This window comes from Nestor notabilis, unplaced genomic scaffold, assembly GCF_000696875.1.
Source record: "Nestor notabilis isolate BGI_N333 unplaced genomic scaffold, ASM69687v1 scaffold31286, whole genome shotgun sequence".
Lineage (NCBI taxonomy): Eukaryota > Metazoa > Chordata > Aves > Psittaciformes > Psittacidae > Nestor > Nestor notabilis.
Window position 1 is genome coordinate 1 of NW_009931980.1, and position 26,219 is coordinate 26,219.

At 41.0% G+C, this 26,219-nt stretch overlaps 2 protein-coding genes across 2 annotated transcripts; one reads left to right on the plus strand and one right to left on the minus strand.

Moving 5' to 3' along the window:
• Positions 1-4,091: 4,091 nt before the first annotated feature.
• LOC104400851 (ras-related C3 botulinum toxin substrate 1-like) lies at positions 4,092-11,314 on the plus strand (the record flags this gene model as incomplete). Its single annotated transcript, XM_010016157.1, has 6 exons — positions 4,092-4,163; positions 5,522-5,639; positions 7,879-7,935; positions 9,511-9,573; positions 10,242-10,401; positions 10,554-11,314. Coding segments are annotated over 6 exons (601 nt in total), but the record flags the coding sequence as incomplete, so codon positions are not given.
• Positions 11,315-13,794: 2,480 nt separating this feature from the next.
• DAGLB (diacylglycerol lipase, beta) lies at positions 13,795-25,826 on the minus strand (the record flags this gene model as incomplete). Its single annotated transcript, XM_010016158.1, has 14 exons — positions 13,795-14,007; positions 15,467-15,720; positions 16,739-16,811; positions 16,910-16,978; positions 17,466-17,581; positions 17,672-17,752; positions 18,145-18,222; positions 18,663-18,746; positions 19,123-19,249; positions 20,222-20,349; positions 21,293-21,418; positions 22,563-22,824; positions 23,446-23,620; positions 25,675-25,826. Coding segments are annotated over 14 exons (1,918 nt in total), but the record flags the coding sequence as incomplete, so codon positions are not given.
• Between the last annotated feature and the right edge of the window lie 393 nt (positions 25,827-26,219).

Below are 26,219 nucleotides of genomic sequence, written 5' to 3' on the forward strand. Positions count from 1 at the left end.
TTGGTGTCTCTCCAATTCGGAGACAAGGATGTCGTGCAGTACAGTGTCAAATGCTTTGCACAAGTCCAGGTAGATGATGTCAACTGCTCTGCCGCTGTCCATCAGTTCTGCAGTCCCATCATAGGTGGCCACCAAATTGGTCAGGCGGGATTTCCCCTTAGTGAAACCATGTTGGCTGTCACCAGCCACTTCATTGTTTTTCATGTGCTTCCACATTCTTTCCTGGAGAATCTGCTCCAAGATTTTGCCTAGCACAGAGGTGAGACTGACTGGTCTGTAGTTTCCTGGGTCTTCCACTTTCCCCTTTTTGAAAATGGGGCTTACGTTTCCCTTCTTCCAGTCATCAGGAACTTCACCTGACTGCCATGATTTTTCAATTACGATGGACAAAGATGGGATCCCTTCTTTTGACAGCTGTTAAATGAGCTGTGTTGTCATACTGCTAGCTGATGCTTTCCCACAGAAGTTTTTGAAGGGAAAATACCTCTTCTACTTTTGAGGACAAGTACATCTGTGGAGTAATAGGGGAAATTGGAGATCATCCCCCAAATCCTCAATTATGTTACAATAGTAAAGAAATTTTAGGGTAAAATGCAGCTGCTACTTTTGGGATGGAATGTGGTTAGCATGCACTGAACCTATCCTACGACAGTTCCCCATGCACCCCTGTGACCTTAGCTTATGCCAAGATAAACTGAAAGGAGAGTGAAGACACCATGGTGAGGCTCTGTTATACTCCTCCCAGGTGTGGGGACACGAAGAGGCAATGTACTGATAAACCATCTAGCAACTGACAAGGATTGTGAAGTGAGAGTGTCACACCAAAATAGGTATGATGAGCCACTCAAGCTCCGTAGGTGTTTAGTTAAAGCTCCATAGGCATATATTTAAACTTCACAATCACATTTTGTTAAAATTCCGTAGCTATTTAGTTAAGAAATTGAAACTTCTGTTACTGTGGAAGAGCCTGAACAGATACAAGGGACTCTTACAGGGTCAGGAGACCTGAGAAACAGCAGTGGTTTATGGCGAGAACTGATAGCTGGAGTAGGCAGACTGAGAAAAACAAGACTGAGGGAAAACAGGATTGAGGAAAAGAAGACTGAGATAAACAAGACTAACAAACCTGTCATCAAGAAAGACTATTCTTGAAGACTGCTACATTCTGACACCTTGACAATTGTCAAAATAGGTTATTCATGGGTGAAAAAACCACAATTGGGTATCCTTTGGTGAACTATCCTCATTATAATCTAATTTTAATACTAAAAATCACACCCACGGGTCAAAAGACCTTTGCCTGAGTCAGGAGACCCTGCCTGAGCACATGTAGTTAAGCATTTAATTATACGATCCTTATGCAGGTTAGTTGACCAGTTGGTAAAAGATGGGAGAGTTATGGGGAGTTGTTATTCCAACTAGATCCTATAAATCTGTGAAATTGGAGGGGGGGGGGAATGAGAGGGAAGACTCCATCACCACTGCTGGGATCATTGCCAGGCTGAACCTGTCTTTTCTCCCCCATGGGGACACCTATTGGTTGGTCTGTGCTCATTTCATGATTGATTTTTAGCTGGCTTTATGAATTATTTTCACACTTGTTCTCAAAGTATTTTACACTGTCACTGGCAATCTTCAAACCTTAAAGCCATCAGAAAATTATATAATAAAAACTCTTAGTTAAGATCTATTTTCTGTGAGTCTCTGGAGACTTAAATTGACTTACAGTTGGATTAAAAACTTAGAAAACGTTAACTTGGTGGGTGAACCTGCTCCCATGTAACCTGAATAGGATGGTGGAATCACCCTCTGAATGTGTGGTGTCCTGGGGAGCGCCTGCAGAGGCCTCTGACAGAGTAATGGGGTTCAGGGATCTCTTTCCTGGGGTGATAACAAACCTGTCACGCTTACAGGTGAAGAGGTGAAATCTTCCCCCTTAACTGGAAGGAGTGTGTGTGTGTGTGTAAACCCCTTACTGGGGTAAAGACCCCCTTAAAGTGACAACATCCCAAGCCTGTTACTACAGGAAAATGTTCAGAGGTTGTATGTGCCAAGAACAGAATTAAATGCCCCCTTTTTGTTGTTGTTACAGCTTGGTAAAAGAGAATGCATACTGAAAGGACAAAACAATAATCTGTGCAAGGAGCTGGCATCTTCCTTCCGTAGAAGCAGGTGTGAAAAGTAGCATGGAAACTGCAGGGTATGATCAGAGAGTTGCAGCAGATGGGATGTTGTGCTGGCTGTCAGCTCAGGAGCATAAAAAGAAAACTGAAAACCGGACAGGTAGGATAAAATCGTAGATAATTTTGCACACTGAAGCAACTCTTTCATAGCTTGGGCATTTAAGGTAATGTCAGGTGCTGCTATGAAATAACTTCTTGGGCTGATGCAGTATGGAACTGCTTGGAGTTCAGTGGAGAGACTTGTTACAGATTAAACTACAGCATACACAGTAATACACTTACAGTTGTGACAAAACTCAAATTTACTTACAGTCGTGACAAAACTCAAATTTACTTAACCTGCCTTAAGTTGTGAGTCAGTAGCTATGGCTGGCTGGCTAATAATGCTGAGTGTTAAATCCTTTTAAGTAACATGCTGGTGTTTGAAGGGGCAGTCCCCATTCTTCCAAAGCAAGAGAAGGAATGTGGTGATTTAAGTGGAAGATACACAGTAAAACTCAGATATGACTGCCTTGGAGCTTTTTGCAGCTGGAGAGCCAGTAAGCCCTTGACTAAAGTTTGTTTCTGTGAGTTATTTTTTTTCTTCTGCAGAAGAAAGTAATAGGATATTTTTAGTAATACCATTTAGTATTTGGTTCTTGGGTTGGGTTTGTTTGGGTGTTTTGTTCTCTTTGTTTGGTGTTTTTTATATTAACTGTAGTTCTAGACTAAAACCTTAATGAGTTCCTTCAGCTTGTAAAAGATACAGTTCAGAAGGCTGATAAGTCAAACCTAATACTAATGGCAAGATTGTATGTGTAAGTACAGTCAGGTTTCAAAGTTAACTGCTGACTGGCTTTGAGGAAATCTTAGTGATAAACCGTCTGCAAGACAAGGCAGTTTTCCTCGCATGGGTGTTTGAGGGGACTGATGGGAAGGCTGCAAGCCTGGCTGGGCATTAGCGCTTTTGAGGAACTAGCTGCACACGCATGTCTGGAATCTCTCATGCTGTTAAAGGATTATGCCCTTCAAGTGAGAAGCTGGCATGGGAACCGGTCTGCAGCATCAGAAACACTCTTTGCAGTGTATTTTAAAAAAGAAATATGGTCCAATTTCAAGTTTTCCATTCCTTTAATTGAAACTGTAACAAAAACTCATTGGTGGTGTTAATCTAATGTTTGACTCTAGATAAGATGTGGGGAGGAGGGTGGAGAGGGAAGGAGCTGGCTGACAGAGTTTTGAAAGAAACCTTGCACAGAACCTTGCCCTGCCCCTATTTGAAGCTGTTCAGAATTAGAGCAGTGAGGAAAGGTTCAGTGTTCGAAGTTCTCCAATACTGGAATGTATCTATAAATCAGTTTATGAAATGTTTGAATAGTTGACGAGTGCATGCGGGCAGTCATTCTGCAATAGTAAAGAAGTGTGAGTACTCTTAATTTATATTTGTTCCTCAAGTACTCAAAAGTAATGATGTGTTGAGGAACTCTACTTTTCAAGCTTTTCAGACTTATGTGAAAGTATATCATTTCCTCGGAAAGATAGTGGGTTTGGAATTGTGTAAAGGGTATCTGGAAATACTTCTCGGGTTTGTTTTTAATTTCAGGGATTTGGTGTAAGGTGGTCTTGATGAATGTTCACTCAGGTGTCTGGCAGATGTTGGTAGTCTTAATCCTGGTGGGTTTTTTTTGTCTAAAGATTAGAAAAAAAAATGGTAATTTACCACTTCACAAAGTGGGTGTTTATATGAGGTGTGTTTTCACTGCTGGTAATCTTAAGGCTTTATTGGCTGTTCTCCTGAACAACAGTGACTACTGACACTCGGTTGTTCCTTAGGTGACAGGATGTAATCAGTCTTTTTCCCTAAAAGGAATATTATTTCTCATTATTCAAGATGAATCTGTTTTACATGTGAACTTTCTCTTTTTACAGTGCTGTAGGTAAAACATGCCTACTCATCAGTTACACAACCAATGCATTTCCTGGAGAATATATACCCACTGTGTAAGTACTTACAAAATCCTAAGAACTCATTTATGTCACATTCTCCATGCGTACTGCCAGTCCAGCTTCCTTGTTTGAATTGGCTGCAAACACTCCTCAGTTTCATCTTAAATGTTTAACTGAGCATCTAGGTGTGTGCTGTCAGGAGCACCTTTGAGCTTTTACTGCTTAGCACAGTCATACCAGGGCTGCTTCATGTCCGGTCAGTTTTGCCTCCATCTGCCCTCTAGCCCTGGCGTATTAGGGACTAACATTTTATCAGATGCTGTTCTCTTTTAAACTAATGTATTATTTCTGTCTTTAATATCATTCATAATAAGCAGTCCCAAGGCTGTGCAGCTTGTAAAACATTGTATCCTAGTCAGAAGCAGTTGGTTTACATGACTCATTTTTTTTCCATTTGTTCCTTCTGTGCTATTGCCAGTCTTGTGCTGAGCCAGCCACAGCTCTAGAGTTCCGCAGGCAAGATTGTGGGGACTCATTTATTTTGGTGCTTCCCATTTTCTTGCAAGTAAGGATTTGTCAGTATCAGTATTAGTGCAGTTCTGTTTTTGAGGGTCTGTGTGTGGGAGGCATTTTATACTCGAGCAGCTTCTTTGCCCTTTTCAGATGTCTCTCTGTTTATCTGGCTATATTGCTCTCTGTGAGTATGGATGAGTTTTTCAGATGACAGAATACATTCTAATGAGATTTACAGATGGTTTTCATTACCCTTCCAAGGCATTGTTGTCTTGATTACTCCCATTTCCGGTTTTTTTTTTTGTCAGATTAATTCAGATTTTTGCATTACAATATGCTTGTGTTCCCAGTGAGCTTAGTTAAGCCTCAACAAGTCATTAAGACCTTTGTGCTCACAGTGGTAATGAGATAAAAATGGTGCCTCTACTGGCCCCTGGTTATTAACTTTGGTATTTCATTGGAGAGGGTTTTGGTTAGCAGCATTACCAAGAGTTTTGTTGTGCTTTTTCATTTCTTACCCACTGTTGTTAGGAAGGATTCCTTGGTTGTTGCGCATGTATCTTCTATCTCTTACAAAATGAGATGGATTGACTTGCTGACTGTCCCACGAAGACTGGAAAGTACTTGCTGAGTATATCATCTGCTTTCCTGCAGTTACTGAGATTAACACTTCCTTTGGAAGACGAGTGAAAAAGATGACTTCTGTTCCGCACATCTTTTTCTTCCATTACCCAATACCAGGCTCACTATTTAAAGAAACAACTTTACTGTTTCTGGGGAGCAGAAAGATGCAATAAAAATGTTCTCTTTCCTAGTGTTCCCAATTAGGAATCTGTAGAGAAAAAGTCCTTGGTGCCCTGTGTACTGCAGGCTAATGCAGCTAACTCTTTATTTTTTAGTTTCGACAACTACTCTGCTAATGTAATGGTCGATGGAAAACCAGTGAATCTGGGTTTGTGGGATACAGCTGGTCAAGAGGACTATGACAGACTACGTCCGCTCTCCTATCCGCAAACAGTAAGAGCTACAGTGTGAAATTAGAAAGAATCTGTACAGCTTTGTCTAACCTAAAGGTTTTCTCTTTTTGAGCATTAGGCCAAAGTTACCACTTCTGGAGTAGTATTTCTTAGTCACAGTGACTTGCTGCAAGCTACCTTCCTTCATCCTACCTTCTGTAGCTGTAATATTACAATCTTTGTACAGTTGTACAAATGTTAACATTTGCGTGCTTGTGTATTTGTGTGCACTTGTTGGCTTCTCTGTAGTTGCAGCCTCAGACTCAGCTAGAATGCTTGATTTAAAACAGGAAAAAAACAAACAAAAAAACCCCAAGCCCCAAAACAAAACCAAAAACCCCTTGGTGAATAGTCCCATCAGTTAGTCCATTGATTTTAAGGTTAGCATGCCTGCCAAAAGCAGGGTTTGTTTTTGTTTTTAGGCACATGTTTGGCCGCAACCTGACACTGTCACTGCTAAGCACTTTATATGGTTTAGTCTGAGAAGATGTTCTAAATGTGAGAGGCAGAATGAATGAAGATATTATTGGGATTGACAGCGGCTACATCAGAGCTTTCAAATGTACTTAAGCCCATGGCTGTTTTATTACTTACTGTAGCTTGTGCTATAACATCAATACAAATGTGCTTCTGTCTTCCATGTTTGCAACTGGTTAAGTCCTGTCTGCATGCTGCATCCTTCTGTGTATAAGGAGAATGCTGAAGTAGTCTGCTCTTTACTTTTCAGTGCAACCCCAGCTATGTTTTATGCGTGCAGACGCTGGGTTTCTAGTCTCTTTAGAGCAGTTATTTTTATCTGGTGGAGCTGTGCTATAAGAAAGATGGTAATTTTCAGGGGGTTTGGCATTGATTATTGTTGTTGCTAACTGTCAAATATATATCAATGCTCATAGTGTAAAATGAAGAATTGTTCCAGTTACTTTACAGAATAACTGAATACTGCTTTCTTGAATAATGTGACTTACGTAAGGAAAACTGGTGCGCTTTTTTTTTTTTCCTTTTAAGAAACTGTTTTAATCCACAGTTTTCCTTAACTCACTGCTCACTAACTCACAATTAGGCTTTCCCCTCCATTACAATACCCAGGATAGATGTGAACTTGCCAGTTGTAGGCAGCTCTAGTTAGAAATGCCAGAAATATCTGCCTTTTGTAGGAAGAGAGACAGTGGAAAGCTGGTTTTACCTAATATGTAGATATGTGCAGTATATCTAAAACACATCTCAGCTTAGAGAAAGGTATGATGAAAGATCACAAAATAGTGTGAGAAAGCAGAGCTGTAAGGGACAATATTGTTCCTGCCTCATGACAAAGAGGCAGAACACATGTGCCTGTCTTCAGCCTCCTAAAATAACAGTGGCTTTCTGATACACTGCAAAATAATTCCATGTCAATCTAAGCATACTTTTGGGGAAGAAAAATCTCTCCTGTACAAGCATGGGTAACTGTTAAATAAAGGTTTGAGGGACTTTCAGTTATTTAGATTGTTTCTTACAGCAGAAAATGAAACAGGGTGGTAAGTCTTGGAACTCCTTATGAAGCAGCCTTCAGATGTTTTCCTTGTGTGGAACAGAGCAGTAGAGTTGATGAAACCTGACTTTTTTTAGGATCTGTGTTCAGCCTCCTTATTCCTTCAGTGTGCTACTTAAACCCCGCCCCTCACATTTTGGTGGCCCTCCATTTCCCTGTATCTGCACCTGAACTACGTTCTGGGTGAGGTGAAAGCAGATTTTGCTGGGGACTTGGCCAATGTATGTATCATCTCCATTAGCCTCCTGGCAGTTCAGCAGCTGTCAACTTCACAGGATTTTGCTGTAGTGGAGGCATTAATTTGTGTCTTTTTCCTTCTCCCCACCCCTTAAAATATTCAGGAATTTAATACCTTCTCCTGACTGTATTTATAATCTACCACTATTTCAAAATAATTGGGGAAGAAGTTGGGACAGAAAAGGTGGCTTCCTTTTGAGACCAAACCTAAAAGCAAATTAAGTTAGGAGGATGCTTTTCATGAGAGGTTTGCTCTTACTAGTGTTCTCTGATGATGAAGACAGACATTTACAGGTTTGTGGGGAAGTCTGGTGGCCTGTTCTGGATGCAGGCAGTTGGTTGTGCTGAATCACAGGGCAGCATCTCCCTTGGGAAGAAAAGCCGTGTTGTGAGTATTTGTGAGCACAAATTACTGACTGAGAACATTTCCCCGTAAATCCATTTTTGGAGTAACTTTATCTCCTACTGTTATTAGGTTGGAGGAACCAATGGTAAGAATCTATCTTCCAGTCTGACAGATCAACCTCTTGCCGTATGTAAAACTTTAAGTAAACTTCAGTTCCAAGTTCTATCATCTCGTCTTGCTTATGATAGTGATAAATTGGCCCCTATTTTTTAAACAACTTCTTTTCTTGGAACTATTGCATTGCTGCAACTGAGAATTCCATTACCAGATCTCTCTATATGAGTTGCTAAGACTAAAAACCTTTTCTTGGAAATAAATAGCTTTTCCTCCTGCTTAAGTAGTGTGCAAGACACAAGAAATCTTGAAGTAATTCCTCATGATTACACTGAATTTTTTGATGTCTGGAGCTAGTAAAGGAGAGTCTGCATAATATGCAGAACTTCAGTTATCACAAACCTGCAGATTGGAAAACAGAAGTAGTGGCCATAGTATCACATTATTTGATGTTGTTTCTTTCTTCTTCTGGGACGCTGCTACGGAAACTTGTTGGGGTGCATGAACAAATGGGTTGCAAGTGCTTAGCAGTGCAGATGTCAGCTGCTGACCTAACAAAATGCCTTGAAATGCAGCACAATCAACTAACATTCTGAAATGCCTGATTCTGTAACACAGTTGATACTGTGATTAAGTACGGATGCAGAGGTAGGTTGGGGAAAGCTGGGCTTGTTTGAGAGATGCTGATTGAGTTTGGGGTCATTCAGCAAGATTACAGTCTTCATCATCTTAGAGAAAACGCATTTCATGGTTATTCTGAATGCTTGCAGAAAACAGTCTATATGAAGTTCATTGTTTTTTGAAGGGGTTTGGTGTAAATGTGCTCTAAAATGTTTTTACCAGGTCTTATGATCTTTCTTTTGCCTTCAATTGAAAAGTGAGATGTGCAAGATCCCTAAAACACCCACTTCTGAAGTTTTTAATGCTCTTCTCAATCCTAATCTTGATACAGAGAAATTCTGAGATCTTTTTATACCAGTAGTCAGTAGAAGTGACAGTTCTACAAGATTCTTCTGATTTGGACATGGAAATAATAAAAGTTACTGTGTGATTCTCTTATTCCATAGTATATATTTACCCTTGCAACTGAAGACTTCAAAGTAGTTTATTAGTAGTATATTAATACTTAAAAAATGGATGCCAAGAGTTAACACTTTGCAACGCCTTGTGCTGATGAATTACTTGTCTTTCAAGGCTTAACTCAGAGGTCTGCAGAGTTTCCATCGCCAGGTTAGAAGCCAGGCTGATGACTCCTCATTGCTTCATGTGTTTGTCAAGGATCTGAAGTAGTTTTGGTTTTTTTCTGAATGTCATTGAAGGAGAAGAGACATTTAGGGCGGGGAAGAAGCTTGCAGTGCAATGCTACTGGAGTTGTAGTTGCTGGATACTGCAGTAGCCGATTGTAAACCTGACTACACTATTCGCTGTTGGTTTTCCCCTTCTTTGTGTCTGCTTGTAGCTGCCTGTGAATGGATTTCCCACTGAGACAGCTGCCTCCACCTGTCATGGGCAAGTGTACTGTTGACCTTGCCTTTTGCAAGCATGGTGCAGCTGACAGGGTCATACAGGTGTGGCTGGTATTGGCCTCTTCATGAGCTTTTACAATGGTTGCTCTGCTGTGCTAATTTCTATCAACTTGTTTTGTAGGATGTCTTCTTAATCTGTTTTTCCCTTGTGAGTCCTGCTTCCTTTGAAAATGTCCGTGCTAAGGTGAGTATAAGCTGGTACCATTTTATTTCTAAGTAAGTGTTCAACATACTGCTCGCTGGGCAGCAGTGGATGGAAAACAGGGGGTGATTTATTTTTGGCAGGCAAAACTTGTGAACTGTAGTCTGAAAAGGCAGAAATTCATTTGCCCAGGTTACCAGTCATGGAAGTTCAGGGCACATGAAATACTATGAATTGTTCTGATACAGTGATAACAGTAGTTTAAGAGTATTCAGCTGACAAGGTGCTGAGATCACAAATGCCAATTAAATGCAATTTAAAGAAAAATATTTAAATCCAAATGCATATAATAATGAGGTTGATACCACTTGTGTGCTCTTGCTGTTGCAGTCATTCATATCTGTGGACAACTCAGCTGTATGGCACTGGGGAAACCTCACAAAGGAGAGGTGGTCTTTGTGGGTAAGGGAAGTGCAGATCAGGGCTCTTCTGGTGCGTGGAGAAAATCCAGCCCTTGGTAGGGTAAATTTTTAAACCATATGGAAATACTTGTTGGCTTCATTGAAAGAGTTTTGCATTGTCTGCTCTTTTCTGATACTGCCTCGATGAGGTGTCACGTTCTCCCTTTCCTCTTCGACTCCGGAAGTGTCATGAAGGGCTGGAAGCCCTTGTGGGAATCTGCCCCCCCCAACCCAAACTTTTCTTTGCAGTGGTATCCGGAGGTGCGGCACCATTGTCCCAACACTCCCATCATTTTAGTGGGCACCAAACTCGATCTCCGGGATGATAAGGACACTATTGAAAAACTGAAGGAGAAGAAGCTGACTCCCATCACCTACCCACAGGGCCTTGCCATGGCAAAAGAGATCGGTAGGATGACAGCAGGGTTATTGTTGAGCTACACTTGGTCTGTGTTAGATGTACCTTAAAAATAAGTGCCTGGCTTCTGTTGTAGTTACCTTGCAGCAGTGCTGCTGTGACTGGGGAAAAGCTGCTTTGTAACAGCCTTTCTGCTTCCACAGGTGCAGTGAAATACCTCGAATGCTCAGCACTTACGCAGCGAGGCCTCAAGACAGTGTTTGATGAAGCCATCCGAGCAGTTCTGTGCCCCCCTCCTGTAAAGAAGAGGAAGAGAAAATGTCTGCTGCTGTAAACGTTACCCTCCCCCACCCCACTCCAAACCCTGTGCTTTGCTCGGAACAATGGAGCATTCACACTCAATGCCAAGTTTTTCTGTTATAAATTAGTTCTTTTCCATAAATTCTTGAACCAATCAACAATTTCACAGTTTCCTTTTGTTTCAAGAATGACAGTTACCTTCTAAAAGCAAACTCCTGAAAAGACAAACACATGTAAAGCCTTATTTTTAAAATCCTATTCTTGCTCAATTAAGTGTTGCCAAACTATCTGCTGAACTAAGTTGCGTTGTTGTGCTACGAACACTAAGCACTAAACTGTTTTTTAAAGATTCTTCTGAAGATGACTCTAATTTCTGGTAGGAAATGCAAAAACACTTTCTAGTTTTTCACAGTAAGTAGCAGTACCGGGTCATTAGCGAAACACTGCACTCAAATGTGGTTTATTACTGAGTGGTATCTCAACCCACAGTCATTGCGCAGCGTTGTAGACCAGACCCAAATTGCTGGCAATGACTGACACCCGTGAGTCACAGTGTAAAATGCTTTATCGTGGGTAAGGGCTTGGTTGCAATCTAGTTCTTGCTGCTGTGATCTAAAGAATAAATAAATAACTATTCGTACTGAAGTGTATCTAGTCCTTTTGACAGCTTTGTGTTGTGATGGATAAAGGAAATAGTGGGTTGGATCAAATGATAGTGCCAGACAGTATTTCGATGCCGTACAGCTGACTTACACTACACTGCCAGGGTAGCTGAAACTGAACTGACTCTTAGTGCAGGTTAAAACCGGGGCCTGCTGTCCCAGAGGTGCAGCAGTGGAAGAGAGGTTGGTGTTCACAGGTAAATTCCGTTGAATTTCAAGTAGGGCATTTGTTTAGGTACAACTCTGAACCAGTCATTCCCACAACTGTTGTGTAGTAAATGCTTTTCTTGTAGAATCTCTTCTTACTGAGCAATATAAACTTGTATTTTAAAACCCTTCTGATGATAGACATTTGCTTTTTTTTTCTTTGTAGAGTAGAATGTTGAAGCATATCCTTCTTATTTTCCTGTTATTTCTGACCCAGTAAGTTATATGCTTTCTGAGGAGCTTTTACTCTATTAACTAGGTGTAAAAATCATGTGAAGCAGCTTTACACATTTTAGTAATTTTTTGTATTTTAAACCTCTATAAACTACAAATTTTCTCACCTATCCCTCTTTGCAAGCTCTCCCCACCACTGTAACGTTACTAATGCAGACAAGTGTTCTTTATGTCACTACATGTACATGTGCAGCATAGGCTGAGTAATGGTAACCTGGGTCTGTGAGGTTCTGTAAACTAGTGCTCATGTTCTGTACATTCTAAGCGGGCAGGAATACGATGTTGAACTACACCCTTTCAACCACTAAAGCAAAATTTACAAGTAAAAGTTGCAAAATTGTGAAGTTTTTACATTGATCTTTTGCTAATGCAATTAGCAGTATGTTTTGCATGTATGACTTAATAAATCCTTGAATCACATGTGTGGTAATGTTTGTGTTTCTCAGCAAGTGTTCTCATTCTTGCACCACTCTGTTTCAGGGTTGTTCCTCTGCTGCCACCAGCAGCCCAGTGCAATGCTCCCCACTGGTGGTGTGAGGGGTACCCTGATGTGAAGAACCAGCATTAAATACAGCACTTGGCACCATTTCTTTGGAGGCCGTGCATTATCACTGGCGTTCTTAGTGGCTCCTTATGATGCTTATGAAGCATTTTAAAGCTGCTGCCACCCTGGGGAAAAAAACACACCCATTTCACTGTGTTGTGTGCAAAGAAAAGTGCTTTTCCTCTAAAACTGACTGACTTTTTACCAACTGGTAAATGATGGCTCTGTTTGTGTTTAAATGCCTCAGATTTTAGCCTTTTAAAGTTACAGCTGTGCTGTTGCTTGTCAGGGCAGGAGCGTGCTGCGCTCCTGCTCACTCCAGGGGAGTTGGAGGGTGACTCTGCAGTACCCTGAAAGTGGCACCCCTGCTCGAGGAGGAAGTATGTGCTTGGTCTTTGCTAGTGGTGGTGCCTTACCTTGCTGCACAGCCTCTAGCTCTCTGGACAGCTCTAAACTAGTAACTTTCATCTCACACCAGCATACCTGAATGTAATAAGACAAGTTTTTAGAGTGCATTTTTATTTAGTCTCCATATCAAGTATCACTGCAAGAACAGCCACACAGTTTTCTCAAACACATCATATTACTTTTAAATTTTTTTTTCTTTTAAATAAGAACTACTGAGCCTTAAAAGAAGTTAAAATAGTTGCACACTAGAAACAAGGAATCCACTTAAAATTAGTGTAACTGGTTATATATTTTTGGCAGAATTGGATCGGTGCTCTTGGTAGTCAGAGCTACTGACTAGCTAAGATGCCGCTAGCAAAGATGAATAAAGGATTGGGTTTATTTAGTCTTCTGATTAAGTAGTTCTAGTAGGGGTTTAAAATCAGTAAAAGTAGTTACGTGGCTCAACAACTATAAACAACAGATAAAAGAATATTGCACACGTATGTCCAAGCAGCATTTAACCACGACACCCCCTGCCCCCAGGTGCTACCACAATCAGTAAGAAAAATAGTGCAATCAATGAGAACCACCCGGTGGGGCTGCCCTTCACACCACAACCTCTGCTCCCTGACCTGCCCCACACCTGCACACTTACCCCCCCAGCCGCTGCGCTGGGGCAGCCGCTCATGCCCAAGGGGCTGCTGTCACTGCGCTCCCTCCATGCAGCACCTCCAGGCTCCGCGCAGGCCGGTCATGGGCAGTGGCAGGATGTGACTGTGAAGCAGAACTGGATTTTTTACCATTTTTTGGGTCTGGCGCTCACACACGCGCTCACTTTGGTCGAGCACTCAGCTGGTGCCTCGGCTCTCATGCTCCAGCATCCACAGGCTCAGCTGGGACGTGTCACACCATCATGGTTTGTAAAAGCTCAGCCTTCAGCGCGAGTGCAGACTGCTTTAACCAGCCTCTTGCCACACAAGGTCACTGCAGAGCCAAGGGCATGAAGACCCTTGTTTATTTTATGCAATGTGAGAAAAAAGTTCTGAAATCCACACAGGTATGAAGTGGAATGGTCCCTGAATACCTGAAACCTGCAGCGAAAACCCCCTCACCTCGGTGAGCTATGGCTACACCACATTGGTGTTACATTCTCGTGTCTGACAAGAAATACATGATCTGTGATCCTGAGACAAACTGTTCAGCGCTTTGAGCACAACGTCTGGCATGTGGTCTGTTATCATCTTGGGACTTATTAAAATGCTGCTGAAGACTGTTTCATTTGACCATCTTGCCGTGTATTTAGTATCTGAAGAGCACCACCTAAAACAAAGCACACCATAACATAACAAAGCTCAGACTGTTGGATCTGGTGCCCAGTGCCAAGCCTAGAACTGGCAAACTCAAGGCTTCTGCCCTTGCTCAGGGAGGAACCAGAACCTTTTCCCAAAGAGCCACAGTTCAGCCCTTCAGCACACAGCTGGAAATGCTGCCATTACTTGTCCTGAAGGCAGAACACCACCAAATTACACAGTGCCTTAACAGGGAAAGAACTGAGCAAATCATCCCACCCAAACACAGGCTACAGCCTGAGCAAAGGGGGTGAGGGGTTAAGCACTACACAGCCACATAATCAATGTCAAATGCAGGGAGTAAGTCACAGACATACCAGTAGGAGACTGGACACTAGATTTAATACTGCACATACGATGTATTTAGGGTTTTATTTTACAGAACAGTACATAATAGGGGCTCTTGTGTGCTAGTCCAATTGAGGAAAAAACCATGACCAACTGCTGCGCTGTGCAGTAAATAAAGGGTAAGGAATGAACTAGAAGTAAATCAGAAGAGCATCAGAAGAGCCATCAAGGAAACCTGCCACGTCACAGATGTTAAGCTAGCTAACTCGTAAAACCAGTGGTAAAATCGTTCAACATTAAAGATGTGAAATTTAAACAAAATACTAATCTACTGAATGGGAGGAAAAAAGCAGATTTCTTCTCCAGCCCTTTTCTCTTTTTTCCCTTTGGTAGGATGGTTTTGTGCAAGTTACAGATGCTCTTATTTCTGTTTCAGAGTGAAAGAGGAGAGGATATCAAGTGCAGTCTAGCTTGTGGGCTGGTTCAGATTGCTTTGTCTAAAAATCTTAGCAGCAATAAAACTCAAAAAAACCCTGCTAAACATACCAGTGCCCCAATACCACCACAATCCTCACCCTCCCAGCAGTTTCAGCTTTCCTGCTGTCTTTGTCCTACCTTCCTGCATCTGCAAAAAAGCAGGCAAGGACAGGAAAGCAAAGGCTGCATGGGCACACTGGTTACTGTGGGGCTAGACCTCTCCTGTCTGGCTAGGCCAGTATTATGGGCAGTATTTTGTCTCCTCATCACCAGTATTTCAGTGACTACTCAATAACAAGATATTTTGTGATCACTTTACTACTAGCAGAACATAAGACGGCAAGATCTGCAGTCTCCGGCAGGAGCTGCAGCATGCCAAAGCTGAGCTGAACAGTCTGTTTAAAATCATCACATGAGCACATGCAATAAAAGGGCAAAAAGGTACACGGGGACAAAGAGCAACAGTTTCCAGGGCTTGAAGTGAAACCGAAAGCAGCAAGGAGGCACAGAATGAAAACTGAAAGGCTGGCTAATGCCTGAAAACCAAAGATGGGTACTGGAGATGCAGATGAGACACAGAGCTGGAAACATGTACGTTGAAAGAGAGAAGCAGCTTTAAGTAGATTTTAGGCAAACAGGACAGTGGTATTTGTTACTCTACTTACGTCCTAGAGCTGGATTCTTCTACAATATGGATAATCTTGCCAGGGAGATACAGACGAGGATACTGAGGTGGTGAATTGAGGTGTGATTCATCCTCGAGGGTGTTGTATGACGGTGAGCGATGAACCATTAAGCTCTCCTCAGCCAGAAGTGGCTGGGTGAGGGCATCTTGGTTTCTACCATCCAGCTCCGTTGGGAAGTTATCCGGATCTCCTCCAAATACTTCGTACCAACACCCCCGCAGCAAGATCTGGTACTGAATTCAGAAAGAAATAGTCAAATTGAGGTTTGGCATCTCTTCAACTAACTTACTCATAGTTGTGTGCTTGCACGCGCATCACCTGAAACTACAATCAGAAGATTAAAAATGACTGTATGCACATGCTCCCCTAACTTCCTGTTTGGTAAAACCTCCTTACTGAGTTTTTCCCACAGTATTATCTATTATTTCACCCACTACCTAACCTAATGCACTAGTAACACGACCAAAACCATGACATTCTTCACCAGTTCAATTACTCAGGGTGGATTCAGCTCTGCAGATGTAGGTTTTCTTGTACCTGAAACTTCTAACTGTCCATTATCTTATTCTGTATTTATAACATCACCCAGGTCCTTTACATTACTCCTCATCCTGGGATTACCTGGACATCTTGTGAGTGCAGCAGATTTAGCTTAGATGTTCAGAAGTGGCAGTTCTGAATCTTTAAGCCACTCCTCTCTACCTCCACTATCCCCGGCCTCACACCACAATGATCCAGCACCTTCAAGACACTGTTTTTCACTAACAGTGAAAAGAAGAGGTAAGCAATTAGCACTGTGACAGAGAAATATTTGCTTTCCAAATGAATTCTGAAGGTAAAATTTAGGTAAACCCACTAATTTGATTACTTACTGATACTAAATAGTTACTAAAGTAAGTAATCTTACTTATTTTTTCACTATTTATTTTAGCTGGTTTGTTTGTTAGTTTCTCCCCATTTTCAAGTTTCCTTATCAGCAAAACTAGCAAACAGGTAATTTTGGGCCTTGGAAGTTGTGCACAGGTATCTCCCGGGTCTTATTGAATCTTAATTTCCAACAAGACAGCTTTATAGGATAGGAGAATAAAACAAACATCACTGAATTAAGAAACACACACTTTTGTTCCAAAACACAACTGTAACTCTCATTGTTAAGATCAAAAATACACACACCAACTGTCCCTTCATTAAAGCTGGGGCTGAACTGAGGTAGCAATTCCCCCGACTTAAACCAGAACTGCATTTAATTACCTTGGGTCTGTTGCAGTTTGCCACAATTCTCACTATTCTCCTCTTTAAATCCTCCATGTTGGGCATACTTAACCTGTTCAAACACACATAGAACAAGGTAAAGCCAAGCCTGCCATTCTCTGCAATCTAACACATGCCTGAAAGAGCAATTTAAAAGTATTTCCATCTCACCTTGCCACAAGGTCCTTTCCAACAATCACTGAAACAATGAAGTGCTTCGTGTAATCTGCAAGTGATTTGCTTTAACAAAAAAAGGAGACACATTTTAGATACAATGAAGAAATATACACACTTCAGTGTTATGATGATCATTATAATTTAATAGAAACACAACTATGAGGCAACGACAGCAGCATTTGCAGCCAGTTCTTCAGTACACTTCGAGATCTACCCGCTACAGATGATAGAGTAACTTCAGTGCTGATTATAATGGTATGTGTAGATGTCAAACAGACCAAGATAGATGGGTCAGGTGAGCATTTTATTTCCAAAACTTTTAATTTTAACTCTAATTATACTACCTGATAGTATACAAAATTCACTAGATACATTTAATTCGGTAATATTCCCCCAAGAACTCAACTATAACTCAAGATGGAGCAAATCCAATTCTAGTGGAGAATGCATAAACAAACTCTTAACACAGAGAGTTATTATCTAATGTATGCCAACTACCTGGAAAATATTTACATCTTCGGCACACAACTAAGTTACAGAAGTCTCTTACCTTAACAGTCCTCCTGGGGGAGAAAAGGCATAACACCTTAATGTTGGGAAAATGATCGCCAGTATAGAAGCTGTTCCACCACCCAAACTGTGACCAACTATCACAAGTTTATATTCCTATAGACAGAGAGAGAAGACTGAAGCATAGACAGAGAAAAAGCTGTGTGTTTTTTTCTGGCAAACCAAATTATTTAGAAGGTAACTTACTGGAGCAATTGTGAAAGCCTGGTTTAAAATTCCATCATTTATTAGCTTCTGATAGATGTAGTTTGCAGCTTGAGTTATTCCCTACAAGACAGCATTCAAAGTTAGAAGGGTACATCTAATCTGAAGTGTGAGACACATATACTTTAAATACAACACCATCACAGAGCAACTTCCCTTTGGCAAAGCTGATCTTCGTTTTCTCATGCTCCTGACAGAGGTCTAGTTACAACCAAATGATCTTACATGTAATGGCTAAAAAGTTTTTAGAATATTTAATACGGACATGAAGCCTGCCAAGAGGATTACAAACTCTGCCTTGCAGTTCCAGAGGCAGTATGTGATGCAACTAAGTCACTGAAATAAATCTGCAATCCATCTCACAAGATGCGAGATGTGTTTAACTAAAGGATCCCATGTGTTTATAGATTCCTTACTGCTGAGATAATCTATCCATAGCCACTGACTGCACACACCTTATGCACAAAGCCGTTCTCTAGAACATCCTCCAGTGTCAAGTCTTCACAATCTGCTGACAGATCAGTGAGAATGTCCTGTGAACAAGACAGCTTTTGTCAGACCTCTCTGCAGGGCTTCATGGCTCATGCTCTGCTAGTTGACACTGTCACACAGACATCAACAGCCTGACTTCCAAGTGTGTAAGCAACAGAACACAACCCACCATAAACCACCACCCAAGCAAATACAGCCATCACAGTCCTGATTTCAGCAACTATTTCCAAGCTGCAAACACAAGCATTACAAATGCACCTCTGCTCACAGAGGAATTACCACCACCCACCCTTCAGACTCACTTTCAGTGGCACAGGAATATTACCCATCCAAGGACAAGAGGGCTTACAACTTAAGCCTGGAAAACTCACACCTGTGAGTGAGTTATTCTTAAATGTGCCAGTGTACAACAATTTCCTCTGGTTTACTGGGAGTTCACCCACTTCTGTAAAGCTAATTATTTCTATCAGATGGATGATACCTCAAAGGACAAGGTTCCTCTCACTGCAACCACAATAGCTTCTTTTTTGTGATCCAAAGCAACAAAAAATGGGATCTCATAGATCTGGAGGGGAAAAATGTAATCAGTAATGACACCAAGTTTTTGTTAAGAGTAAGCATTTGTTCTCACCTTCTGAAAGCTCTCTTATTGAGTTCTCTATTATGTTATGGAAAGAAGCTGAATTACTTTCTTATCAACTTACCCTAGGTGCCTTTTTTGCAATACTGAGGCAGATTTATGTCAACAAATTTGTGGCTGTTCCTTTAGATTAGAAAAACAAACAAGCCCAATGTCCAAACCAAAAGTTTCAGGGCCTGTTTTCATTTGGCTTTGATTCTTGCACCTTATAAATGCTGAAGGCAAACTAGAAACTTCACCCGTTGCTTTCCCTGAATTAATCGCTAAGTGTTTTTGCTGAATGCCTGTCCAGACTGTTTACCTTGTTATGAAAACTGATATGAATGAAGTCTCTGTACTGCAGTCCTGTTATTCTTAGGATGGATCCAAAGTGAAAGTTATGACGATCACTGCCAGTTATATCAGAATCTGTTGGTCTATTTCTGCAACTAACAAACACACAGAAGAAAGAAACTTTCATGCTCCAATTTTTTAGGCTTCCTTTCAAGGAATCAAACTTAGTTACTTCTGCAGAAGGATTTCTGCCAGGAATCAAAAGCTCTTTTTGGTTTGGTTTTGCAATAATACCAGTAGTCTGATACAAGATGTTACCTCTGCCCACAAGCCTGGTTTTGCCTGAGCAGCATGCCACACATTTTCAGTTCAAGGACTGGCAAACACATCATTGCTATAAGACTATCAGTAGAGCAAACAATGCAATAAGACAAGAACCCTTAAGACTACAGGCCAATGAGAGAAAATACAGACAAACAAAAAGGAAATTCAAAACAAGTTCTGCCATCAGGCTTATCTCATGTTGTATCCATCGTGTTATGTGGCAATTTGTTCCCCAAGTCATTTATATTTCTGTATGTTGTATTTCATGTTACTAATTAAGAGAATCATGGTTACAGTCACAAATGTCAATGGTCACTCAAATATACAGTAATCCTGCACAGCATTACACATACTTCAATATAACTATGAACATTTTTTTGCATAAAGGGGGCAAAGGGAATAAAATGGAGGCTGGAGGGACAGGCAACTTTTGCTAATATCTTTAAGACAGGGAAAATTGTTGATACACTCTTATTCCTATACATACACATATGTGCCCAAAAGGCAGCTCTGAAAAGCCACATTTTAGAACATGCTTGGTTTAATTCCAATTCTCCCTTTGTCATTTCACTGACTTATCTCAATCACAATCTTTCCTTAAGAAAAAAAACCAAGCTGAAAAGACACTGAAATTTTGTTTCTACTGAATTTGTGAAAGATAAGTCTACCAGTCAAGCTCATGTACTCCCAAGAGAGAGATAATCTAATGCAACAAAAATACTGCTATTGAAACTATGTTATTTCTGCTAATGCTAATTACATAAAAGGAAGCTACGTGGTTTTAAGCTCTTGATCAAACCTACCAGTCACCATTGAGCTTACAGAGTGCAGTAAATGGGTTGGTGTAGACGTAGTAGGGCCAACCATAAGCAGCTGCAGCAAACAGCATATAGTGAGCAGCGTTCTCCAACTCAATATCCAGATCATCTGTCTGAAAGGACACAGGGAAAGAAAAGGAAGGACAAAGAGGAAGGAAGGTGAGTTAGGCAGCCCCAGAATAAAACCTGAATACAGACTAATGGAAATGAAGGCACGATGGAATACAACTATCCAAAAGGAAAACCTCGAGGTCTGAGAGGAACTAAAAATAGCCACTCATATTCCAGGAAAAAGTCTGTGTTTGTTTGCATGGCTACACAGCTCAGGAATCTTGAAAAGCTCTCATTAAATCTGCTTCTTCCAATACTTACGCACTGATAAGCTCAATACCGAAAACAACATTCACTCCAAATATGTTACTTAAGGATGTCAAAAGGCCAACTTTGGCAAAGACTTCTGCAGCATGACCCCATTATATTGGCTGGATACAAAAGGAGTTTGACAGTAATGCACTGGTTGAAGTAAAATTACATACTTCTATGAAACACAGACCAAAGAGGGCAAAATAATTTACAAAGGCATTTCACCATAGAAAACTAGCAAAAATCAATTAGCAAACTGTAAATCTGCAAGCATTTTAAAGATGCTACTTTTGTTTCTTACCTTGTCTGCTTATTTGCAGCAGGCATAATTTAAACAGACCACAATACTAAAAGACTAGCTTTTCAGTTCTGTGTGACTAGTACTAAATATTAAATTTTCTCTCTGTTCCCTTTCTCTCCTGGCTCTTCAACAATGATCAAATGTCCTAAATGGTTCCCTTTTTGCACTTAATTAGTTATGCAAAAGTGGACAAATGTTTTGACTGCAAACTCATCAAGATGTTTTCACTACATTTATTAATAATTTTAATTGTTGTGAATTTTTATGGTAGTGTTTAATTTTGTTAAAGAAACAAAACCAAAAAACCCTTGCACAAAGAACAGCGTTTCAATTTGACCTGGCACCATCTCCTACAGTACATTAAACCAGAGGCTGCAACAACCCTATCTTACCACAAGAGATGATGGAGAATGACACAAGACTTCTTCAGGCTCTTTTGGGCAACTTTCCATTTTATCTTGCTCTTGATGGAGCAGAGTCAAACCAGCTGCTATGTCACTTGGCACCAGATCAGTGTCCTGTACAAAGAAATGAAAAAGTGCTTAAAACAATCCCACATCTCAACATGGCAAAACCACCTCATAAGAAAATGCACATGGAATTGTATTTCTTCTGTTTATAAATAAATACATTTCACTCAGAGGGAATGTGCACTGAAGACAGCAGCATCCAACCTCCCACGCCTTCTATACATACTGAATATTTTCTTCAGTAGGACTGATGACAATTCTACTCATAATTTTCATCACTTAACAAAATACCAAATAAAAGGTGTTTTTTCAGCTAAGGACACGCTTTGCCATGTAGCAAACAATCATCCAGACATTACTGATCACTGTTCTACACCACCTGTAGAACACTGTGTAGAACTGATCACTTTTGACATGCTGTGTGAAAAGTTCTCTACACTGAGAACAACCGAGAGGCATTTTACATGGGAGAAGGCTGAAGGGTTTATACTGAACCATCTGGGTCAGTCATCTTGCCACAGTACTCACGCCCTTTACCCTGTAAGTCACTGAGTGGCCTGTTGCTATAATCTGCATGCCCAAGTACTGCCTAATAATGAAGAACTACTAGTCTTGAAATCATGGACAGATTTCAAAGTCAACACTGAACTATGACTGCCCAAGAAGTAAGTGACACAAATTTGAGCTCAATCAACACGAGGCAGACTCCAATTTGGCAGATGCTGTTGCCAAAAAGCAGCTTCCTGCGTGTGCATGCTCTAGTCTGGCATGTGCTCAGAAGTGGCTCAGAACGGGAAGATTGCCTTAACATACTGTGGGGCTCATTCTTTCAACAGTCAGAAGGAAGTCAGATTCTTTGCTATGGGTATGACTTCTCACTCATCATCAGTAGGAAAAATGCCTGAATCTTCACAAATCGAGGAAAGGAAACTCACCCTTGTTCTCCTGACTAGATAGAATACTGCTTTCCCACAGCCCTTCATGCTTGTGAAGGGAGAGAAACCTTTGTTAAATGGAGGGAAAAATCAGTGTTGCATACATTGTATGAGAATCACCTTTAGTTTTGAAACTGACATATTCAAAACTCATCTGAAGGCACAGGGACCTCTGGCTGACCAAAGGTACATGTGTGTTGCAAGGTCTGCAAATTCAGTTAGTCAAAAGAGAACATAAATAAAGCTTTCCATCTTACTGAAAAGTAGGTGCGGAAGAGCTCTGCGATACTTGTAAAAGCCACTCGATGGTCATCATCTTGCACAATGCAGCAGCACAGTAACCTGATTCTTTTTTCCCAGACCCTGGTGGCAGTGTTCTTCACGTTATACAGCAACTGTCCTGACTGACTGCTCTCCAGGTTCCGACTGACACTATTGGTGAGGTAAAATGTCTTTTTCCCCCCAAGCGGATCAAAGACGATTACAACTCCAATGATGGTAAAGATGATGATAACCCAGCTGCAAAACAGAAGGAAGTGGGATAAAAAGGCTGTGAAACTAGATACTGACAAGAAAACACAACTACAGATCTTGACAGAAAGAAAACTAAGTTGGGTATGAAATACTGTATAAACATCATCTGCTACTGTCTTAAGGGTGCATGTCTTGTTACCAGGCTTTCAATTCACCAGGCACATGAACAAGGCACATTTCACAGAGGGCACCAAACTCAAACCACAGCCCTGTGCTTGCGAAATAGCAAGCCAGGGGTGTGAAGGCTCCATTTTTCACTACCAGTTATCTAGTTACTACCCTCTTCACATTTATCCAGTTTTCTGCATTCCCACCTATCCCTCTTAGCCTTTCTGATCTTCACCTCCTTTCCTTTACTCTAGCACATGCTCATTCAGGGCAAGCAGCTAAAGCTTGTTTAGGAAAAAGTACCAACTCATTCTAGCTGTCTAGATTTACAAATTCTTATCCTTTTACAGTGAAAACCCTTCTATGAGAATCCACAATAATTTATACGATATCAAAGTCTCCCACTGCTGGGAAAGCCTTCAATAAACATGTACAAAACCCATGTCAGCAGTATTTTCCACTTTACATATGCTTGGATCTGGGGGAAGGAACCTTTACCTTGCAATAACTGTCCCCATGACGGCATTTATCACAGTCTTCTCACAGTGCACACTGCTGTCTGATACCCATACAGCTCCTACAACAGCCCAGATGAATTCAGGAAAATAGAGAAGTAGGCGAGTATAAAGTAGCTTGGGAAGTGATTTTCTTGGGCCTGGATTAGAAATTGTTCCTGAAATCACAGGGAGAATTTAAAACAAAAACTGTTTATGACCACATGTTAAGTACACAAAATGCTACCTGGATATCTGAGCTTTCCAGAAAGTAAGAAATTTTCATAGTCAATGGAAAGTTATTACTGAAGCTGAGAAAAGAAAAACAACAATGGGTTTATCTCTGTGATTCTCGGAATCTCCTCTACTAATGCCCAAAACTTACTCTCTAGGCAGAGGCAGTTCTGCAGTGAACACAAGGCAGCAGTGCAGTGCCCAGCACAAGGCAAAGTGGCACACTGGAGCACTGGCTCATGTAAAGTTCCTTTTGACTTCTGGTGACTGCTTTTATTATTATTCTATTTAGCTTTCAGTTGGCTGAGTATTTCATTTTTAGATACTAGTTTGCTGGGCCACAATATAAGTTTGCCAAGTCACTAAATAATAAATTAATTCACATTAGTATTTAGCAGAACAAAAGTAGGACCACTACCAGCACAAATACTTCTTAGATTATTTTCTGTATTGGCAGCTTAATAATAACCTCTTCATTTCAGCACTCTCAGGCAATAAAAAAAAGGAGTAATTTCTGGCCGGCTCAGCTCCTTAAACCAGTTTGCTAATCACAGGGTAATGAGGTGGTGGGTGTGTGTGCTCATGTGTAGGCAGGAAAATTTGTAAAGGCTTAAACCACAGCAGAACAAAAGCGACTCTGGAAACTATTTACCAATTGTAAAGCTGTGGTTCACATCCAGTGACAAAGCTGTTTAAAAATCCCTTGATCCAGTGGTCACTTATCCCATTCCCGGATTGTTGCCTGTACCAGAGCAGCACAGTTGCTTACAGGGACACAATCAGATGGAACTGTGGTTCCTGAAAACAACTTCTTTCCTTTCCCAGCACCACAACCCAGTGTATGAGTTCTCCAGTCAGATGCACCACTTTCATCACTAATGCCCACATCAGTACAGTGCAAGGGGTCATGCAAGAACCACTGCTCCCAAACCCCCACATTTAAACGAGGCCAAGACATCTCACCATTAATTTTCTTGGAAATTCAGCCTCAGAATTCTTCCATGTCTTAGTTCTAATGGCCTTGTAGCTGTAGCTGTATACCAATCAAGGCTCTTTTCTCACTGCTATTTACAGTTATATCTCCAGCCTCCTCAACTTTGATATAAATATAAGTAACATATTTCCTCCTCTGGAAACTGTAGGAAAACCAGTGGTCAAGATTCAAGGCCAGGATTATCATCCACATCTCTACTCTGTCATGGTTTCCTTCATGTTTCTTTCCACTTAAATAATTCAAACACTTTTATTTACAGTGTGTTGTGAGAACCAATATATTAGAAATTGTGGGGTCTCGTCTGCAGAGACCACACACATACTTCGAATTAATCTTGTATTACTTTGATAATGAGGTGCCTCACCAGGAAAAAAAGCTGCCTTAGCATTTTTTAGTTCAAAATGAACCATTTCTACAAATAACTAGAAGTTGTATTGCGGTCCTTACTCTTCACTTACTTGAAGTCAATGTTTAGCCATTCACTTCAAGCTGTAAGTCCTGTTCTATTTAACAGTACTTACTGAGTTAGTTTTACTATGACATTTACACAGATCCCTTTCCCATGTGTGTTTTTCCCCAAGCAACCCACCACAGCTACTGAATGTTAACAAGTCACAACAGTATCTGCCTTTGCAAGGAAAAGCTAACATGACACTTCAGATGAGAAAATTATTTTGGATAATTTCCCCTGAATTCCTGTTGGAGAGGCTGAAGTGTTGCATCTGAGGTCACATATTAACGGTGAATGCAGAGAAAGGTTTCAAGGTGCTCCGATGACAGTGAACATATCACCATTAGCTGCATTAACCTGTTGTGTCCACTTACGTTAGATTCCTGACTAACAGAGGCAACACTATTAAAGCAAATAAATTAATACTGACAGCTTCTCATGTTCGACTACCACTAAAGCACTTGAATTTTACTTCACTTTTAATGTCAACTCCAGATTAAAAAAGCATATATGTTACAATTCTACTAGATTAATATAAACTATTAACTATTTACCTTGCATACTGATGTACACAAGAGCAGATAACGCACATATTATAGCAGCCAGGAGAACGAGGAGGACAAGCAAGTAGCTGTGCAGTAATCCTCCCCCGGGACAGTTAAACCGCCCCTTGTGAACCGCATAAAGAGCAAGAATTCCAATCCACCTACAGGAAAATGAGATAAGAGAGTTATAGTTGGAACAGCGCACACTGCACAGCGATCACCTGATAAAGTCTTCATCTTAATGACAGCATCCCACAACGATTAAAAGAAAGGGAGTTGTTATATTAGGAATCTGTCGGGATCAAAGAACTAAACGGATGCTCAGCAGTAATTACAACGAAGTCGCTGCAGACCGAGCAGCAGACTCGCTCTGTGGTGCGCTACTCACTGCCGCAGGTCCCGGCGAACCTGGGCTGATCTCTACGAAGGAATCGCCGTATTAACTCTGGCAGGAACGAAACCACGTTCGCACCAGCCACGGGCTGAACACAACCCAGCAGTTAGGGTTCCGCGCACGGAACACAGGCGGTAGGTAACGCGGCGCTGTGCCGTTA